General features: G+C 45.7%; 1 protein-coding gene across 1 annotated transcript in view; it reads right to left on the bottom strand.

Moving 5' to 3' along the window:
* The window catches only part of NEB (nebulin), a 98,186-nt gene that overhangs the window by 64,530 nt on the left and 26,640 nt on the right, over positions 1-7,016 (bottom strand). Inside the window, exons 39-53 of the mRNA XM_031064397.1 lie at positions 6,821-6,931; positions 6,622-6,729; positions 6,178-6,489; positions 5,321-5,524; positions 4,867-4,971; positions 4,668-4,775; positions 4,190-4,501; positions 3,508-3,711; positions 3,061-3,165; positions 2,862-2,969; positions 2,384-2,695; positions 1,873-2,076; positions 1,504-1,608; positions 712-819; positions 8-159 (exon numbers count right to left, since the gene is read on the bottom strand). Of these exons, the coding sequence (XP_030920257.1) occupies positions 8-159; positions 712-819; positions 1,504-1,608; positions 1,873-2,076; positions 2,384-2,695; positions 2,862-2,969; positions 3,061-3,165; positions 3,508-3,711; positions 4,190-4,501; positions 4,668-4,775; positions 4,867-4,971; positions 5,321-5,524; positions 6,178-6,489; positions 6,622-6,729; positions 6,821-6,931 (2,558 nt within the window). The remainder of the gene's footprint in view (positions 1-7; positions 160-711; positions 820-1,503; positions 1,609-1,872; positions 2,077-2,383; positions 2,696-2,861; positions 2,970-3,060; positions 3,166-3,507; positions 3,712-4,189; positions 4,502-4,667; positions 4,776-4,866; positions 4,972-5,320; positions 5,525-6,177; positions 6,490-6,621; positions 6,730-6,820; positions 6,932-7,016) is intronic.

Here is a 7,016-nt window from a genome sequence, read left to right as displayed (position 1 = left end):
GCTGAACCTTGTCTTGGACTTCTCAAAACCCTTCTTGTACTCCCTGTCACTCTGGATCTTGGCCACGTGCATCGACCACATCATCTTGGGGTCATCCTCAATGTTCCTGGCCCCAATGTGGTGGCCCAGCTGCTTCCGATATCCTTCCTTGTACATGTACTGAAACACAAACCAAGACATTACATTTCTCTATCACCTATAAATATCATTTATTCATATTAAATATTTCTAACAAAAATCTCTCCAAACTTATCTATAACCTACCATTAAAAAAAGCCCCAAACAGTCAAATCAATACTTATGCTAATAATTTTCTAGTACTAAAGTTTTTTGCTAATTGAGTTAGAACCCTAAGCATAAATTTTTTATCATTTTGCTTTTGAAGAAATGTGCTTTACTAATATTAGTGAGAAATAATCCTGGTCTCACTAAATGCATTTAATCCTAATTGCATATAATGATACACATACTGTAAATACTTATCTCCACATATATGGTTATGAGCTATGCAGCTATCATGAAAGCAGCATTATACTGTTCTTATAATTATCAACATTTATTTTTTTAAACATACATGATAATTTACTTGCAAAAATCTATTACTTAAGGTCACAGTTTAACCGCAGCGCCTTTTACAGGATCCAGCTGATAATTTTCAGGTTGCAGAGGAGAGATGTCAACATAGAAAGAAACAAAAAGTTAGATTCTTACATCACTGGCAATTTGCCTGGATGCTTTGGCTGCTTGGATGGGGATGGCATCAGCTCTCAAATCATAGCCTTTTTTCTTTGAATCTTCCATGGCCTGTCTGTATTGTTTCTAGATGAAGAATTAAACAATAGGACTCATGTAAGTTCCATACATTATATTCTATGCAAAACAAATTGCTTGGAAGTAGATCTAATAATTGTGTTTAGATTTATTACACCCAGTTTTATCTACCTTTAACTCAAAACCTCAGATCAGTAGCTGATACAAATTCATGTCAAAGGAAGACCTTTGCTAAATACATTTGTTAATTAATTTTTATTTTACTGTTTTAAATAATGTAACACTGACTGCAATTTAGAGCTAAACTTTTCTTCCATACAAATGGAGTAAAAATTTTAAAACCACTGATATGGCTTACTGATGTGAACTTGTTTGCCTAAAATAATGTTGAACACTGGCATCACACCTTTTCAGAATTATGCTGGTAATTACCTTTCTGGTATTAATTTTTGTATTCCCAACATTATGCACACTGGCAGAAATGACTTCCCAAAATTTCAGTGGAAACACACAACTTGTGTGGAATTTATAGAATTTCTTCTCACCAGTGCTCACTGCTCTAAGCATGCACTGCTACAAATATACAAACAATGTTTTTAAAGTCACAATTTTTTGGATAAATATGAGAGATACTTAGGGAAACTGATAGTGCCATCTCTAGAAGGTTTCCCAGAACATTCCCAATCCAGCCATTACACAGAGCAGTTACATTTGGAGAGCTCCCACACTCACCAGACTGTAGTTCTTCTTGTTCTCTCTTGCCAGTGTGATTTCAGGTGTGTCAGGCATGATGTGGATTTGTGTCTTGTCTTTATCCCAGGCCTCAGTATACAAACGCTGCAGAAGAAACACAGCAGAGTATTTGGAGACATTCACAACTGATAATTGTGACAAATTAACTTAGCAATTCTCAAGGAAGATATTATTAAATCAGCCCTTGATGAAAACAAGTTTCCCATTGACTACCAAAAATGAGCTTATATTTTTACAGCCTTACAGTGGTGAAATCTCACAGCACAGGCACAGATCTGTGGCTCCAGTCCTGCCTCAGGGGTTTAGGCAGACATTGTTGATGAGTTACTTGATTAAATCCAGACTCACCTTGTTCATGGTGTCCGCATTCTGCTTGGCCAACACCATTGGGAGAGAATCTGGGATGCTGGTGAACTTGATGGTGTCCGGATGCTGGCGGTAAATTTTGTCACTCAGGATCTCCCCTGCTCTCTTGGCTTTCTCAACTTCCAAAGAACCAATTGGGACCCAGCCAACGCCCCGCAGCCATTCCAGGTCAGATTTGTAGCAGTTCTGTTACAAAATATAAAGGCAGCAGTTAAAAATTTCCCCCTTTATATGCTAATCAGCATTTAAATATATTCATATTCCCTACTATGAAGGATGATAGGGCGCTAATTCTGATGTTTGGCTGTACATAAACCTTCATAATGCCCTTACATTCAGATTACCTCATTCCTCAAAATATAATGGCTTCGCTTGGAACAGGGAAAAAAACCCACAAAATTAAAAGATACTATATGAGAGCAACTACTCTAGTTTATATTCCAAGAAAATTACAAACATTTCAGTAGTCCAGAGCTTATCAGCCAGTACTCACATCACTCTGGAGCTCATAGGCTTGCTTAGCATGGATCACATCATTCTGGTCTGGCAGACAAGTCCATTGATGGAGGTAGTGCCGATAATCAGTATCACTGACCAGCTCCTGGCATTTCTTGGCCAACACCACTCCCAGCATGTCCACAGGGCTGCTGAAGTGGGTTTTGGACTTCTCAAAGGCTTTCTTGTACTCCCTGTCACTCTGGATCTTGGCCACGTGCATTGACCACATCATCTTGGGGTCATCCTCAATGTTCCTGGCCCCAATGTGGTGGCCCAGCTGTTTGCGATACCCTTCCTTGTACTTGTACTATGGACAAAAAAATGTTCACTGAGTGTTAGTTTAGGGTTTTTATATGACCCCAGCAGCCCCTGTGACACCACCTCCAGAAAACATAGCAGCTGAAGCCACAGAGATTTTAAAGAGAGAAAAGACTCAGTGCCAGTGTGTGCCACAAGGACTGTTGTGCACTCACATCACTGGCGATGTCCCGGGAAGCTTTGGCAGACTGGATAGGAATGGCATCTGCCCGCATGTCGTAGCCCTTCTTCTTCTCCTCCTCCATCGCCTGCTTGTACAGTTTCTGCAACAGATACCACCAGGCCCTCAGACAACGCTGCTGCCCGGCCACAGCAGCAACCAGGGACACACACTGCACCCCAACAACCACCCACCTCGCTGAAGTTCACTTTGTTCTGCTGGGCCAGCAGGATCCCTGGGGTGTCCGGCATGATGTGAATGCTGGTTTTGTCCTTCTCCCAGGCTGAGATGTACGACCGCTGGAAACAACAGGAAACAAGAACACACAGGTTTAGGGAAACAAATTCAATGAGAACATCAGCTCTGTGAACCAAAGCAAGAGGTCTCTACTTTGAACTGACTCAAGAACTCCTGCACTTTCACCAAACCTTTCAAATACTTCACCCTTCTCTTTTCCACACTGTAGCCCATTAATGCTCCAACCACGCAAACAAAAATTTAATCTCATACAAGGAACATAAATCCCGAGGCAAGAGGGATTTTTCCCCTTGCACAGCCTGGGCCTTGGAAGGACATAGAACAACATCCTGGGAAAGGAAGGTGCTCATTGCCTTCAGAATGCAAACATAAAGAAATCTCACTTGGTCCATGATTTGGGAGTTGTGCTTTGCCAGCACCATGGGCATCGAGTCAGGAAGGCTGGTGAATTTGATGGTGTCTGGGTGCTGACGATACTTCTTATCACTCAGGATCTCACTCGCCCTCTTGTTCTTCTCAGCATCCAGTGATCCAATTGGGGACCAGCCAATGCCCCTCAGCCACTGCAGGTCAGACTTGTACACATTCTGGAAGGACAGGAAAGGAAACAAAGCAACTTAGCAAATTCCTCACTCCAAGCAACCTCATCTCCTACCACTGGAAGCTCCACTTAATGGAACATGTTCCACTAGGTCAACCCACCCGCTTGTGCCACAAAAGTGACTCTGGATAAGCTCAGCTCCCAAAAACCTGTCTCTCTGCCCCTGCAACATCACAAGAGGCTATCAAGCAATCCACAAATCTTCCCCCTATACCTTCTAGGTATTGCCAGCAAAGACCTACACCATTTCTAAATCTGCATCTGGCAGAGACGTTGGAGAAGCCTTTTATATCATACGCTAAGGCTCTTCACACCATTCTCAGCTGCACAATTTTTTACCAAGCCACTCTTGGTTCTCCAGAAAAAGAGGATTTTAATTCCTTTGACCTTCCCACACCACACAGACTTCCTCAAAAAGAACAGACAACCCAAGGCTGTGAGACAGCCAGTAAGGAACAACTCACATCACTCTGCAGGTCATACACTGTCTTGGCATGGACAACATCGTTCTGGTCCGGCAGGCACGTCCAGCGGTGCAGAGGGTGCCGGTAATCGGCATCACTGACCAGCTCCTGGCATTTCTTGGCCAACACCACTCCCAGCATGTCCACAGGGCTGCTGAAGTGGGTTTTGGACTTCTCAAAGGCCTTCTTGTACTCCCTGTCACTCTGGATCTTGGCCACGTGCATTGACCACATCATCTTGGGGTCATCCTCAATGTTCCTGGCCCCAATGTGGTGGCCCAGCTGTTTGCGATACCCTTCCTTGTACTTGTACTATGGACAAAAAAATGTTCACTGAGTGTTAGTTTAGGGTTTTTATATGACCCCAGCAGCCCCTGTGACACCACCTCCAGAAAACATAGCAGCTGAAGCCACAGAGATTTTAAAGAGAGAAAAGACTCAGTGCCAGTGTGTGCCACAAGGACTGTTGTGCACTCACATCACTGGCGATGTCCCGGGAAGCTTTGGCAGACTGGATAGGAATGGCATCTGCCCGCATGTCGTAGCCCTTCTTCTTCTCCTCCTCCATCGCCTGCTTGTACAGTTTCTGCAACAGATACCACCAGGCCCTCAGACAACGCTGCTGCCCGGCCACAGCAGCAACCAGGGACCCACACTGCACCCCAACAACCACCCACCTCGCTGAAGTTCACTTTGTTCTGCTGGGCCAGCAGGATCCCTGGGGTGTCCGGCATGATGTGAATGCTGGTTTTGTCCTTCTCCCAGGCTGAGACGTACGACCGCTGGGAAAGGAGGACAAGAGGAAACAAGAACACACAGGTTTAGGGAAACAAATTCAATGAGAACATCAGCTCTGTGAACCAAAGCAAGAGGTCTCTACTTTGAACTGACTCAAGAACTCCTGCACTTTCACCAAACCTTTCAAATACTTCACCCTTCTCTTTTCCACACTGTAGCCCATTAATGCTCCAACCACGCAAACAAAAATTTAATCTCATACAAGGAACATAAATCCCGAGGCAAGAGGGATTTTTCCCCTTGCACAGCCTGGGCCTTGGAAGGACATAGAACAACATCCTGGGAAAGGAAGGTGCTCATTGCCTTCAGAATGCAAACATAAAGAAATCTCACTTGGTCCATGATTTGGGAGTTGTGCTTTGCCAGCACCATGGGCATCGAGTCAGGAAGGCTGGTGAATTTGATGGTGTCTGGGTGCTGACGATACTTCTTATCACTCAGGATCTCACTCGCCCTCTTGTTCTTCTCAGCATCCAGTGATCCAATTGGGGACCAGCCAATGCCCCTCAGCCACTGCAGGTCAGACTTGTACACATTCTGGAAGGACAGGAAAGGAAACAAAGCAACTTAGCAAATTCTTCACTCCAAGCAACCTCATCTCCTACCACAGTACGCTCTATCAAATGGAACACATTTCCCTGGGTCAACCCACCACACACCAGGACTGGGACTCCCATGAAGATCAGCTCTCCACACCTGCCTCCCCACTCCTGCAACAGCAGAAGTACCTGCCAAAGAATTCACCACCTTCCCTCTCCGTCTTCTCAGTATCCCCAGCAAAGACCTTCTCCATTTGTCATTCTATATGTGGCAGAGGCATGGGAGGTGTTTTTAACATCACCCAAGATCCTCTGTACCATGTACCTTCACCCAGAGCTTGCCATCGCCACTCTTGGTCCTCCAAAGACAAATATTTTACCTGTTGCCCTTCCCCTGCCTTACTGTACTGAAGGTCTCAGCCACAACTCTCCACATAAAATGTTCATGGCAAGAAAGGATTCTTCTGGGGCCATAAAGCATGACCCCACACAAACATCATCACTGACTATCATGCCAAGAAGTGCCATAACACAATCTCAGTCCCTCAGGATCAGCCAAGAATTATTATCCCCACAAGGACCTCTTCCAGCAGAGGAACAGAACACAAGAGAGACTTGTGGTTGCAACACAGCCAGTAAAGAAGAACTCACATCACTCTGCAGGTCATACACTGTCTTGGCATGGACAACATCGTTCTGGTCCGGCAGGCATGTCCAGCGGTGCAGAGGGTGCCGGTAATCGGCATCACTGACCAGCTCCTGGCATTTCTTGGCCAACACCACTCCCAGCATGTCCACAGGGCTGCTGAAGTGGGTTTTGGACTTCTCAAAGGCTTTCTTGTACTCCCTGTCACTCTGGATCTTGGCCACGTGCATTGACCACATCATCTTGGGGTCATCCTCAATGTTTCTGGCTCCAATGTGGTGGCCCAGCTGTTTGCGATACCCTTCCTTGTACTTGTACTGTGGACAAAAAAAACCCGTCCACTGAGTGTTAGTTTAGGGTTTTTTATGTCGCCAAGACGCCTGCAGCACCACCTCCAGAAAACACAGAGACAGCCCCATTGTGTGCCATGAGGGCTGCTGTGCACTCACATCACTGGCGATGTCCCGGGAAGCTTTGGCAGACTTGATGGGAATGGCATCTGCCCGCATGTCGTAGCCCTTCTTCTTCTCCTCCTCCATCGCCTGCTTGTACAGTTTCTGCAACAGACACCACCAGGCCCTCAGACAACGCTGCTGCCCGGCCACAGCAGCAACCAGGGACACACACTGCACCCCAACAACCACCCACCTCGCTGAAGTTCACTTTGTTCTGCTGGGCCAGCAGGATCCCTGGGGTGTCCGGCATGATGTGAATGCTGGTTTTGTCCTTCTCCCAGGCTGAGACGTACGACCGCTGGGAAAGGAGGACAAGAGGAAACAAGAACACACAGGTTTAGGGAAACAAATTCAATGAGAACATCAGCTCTGTGAACCAAAGCAAGAGG

Source organism: Geospiza fortis, unplaced genomic scaffold, assembly GCF_000277835.1.
Source record: "Geospiza fortis unplaced genomic scaffold, GeoFor_1.0 scaffold677, whole genome shotgun sequence".
Taxonomy (NCBI): Eukaryota; Metazoa; Chordata; class Aves; order Passeriformes; family Thraupidae; genus Geospiza; species Geospiza fortis.
Note: the sequence above shows the minus strand (reverse complement) of the source record. Positions and strands in the feature narration are given on the sequence as shown.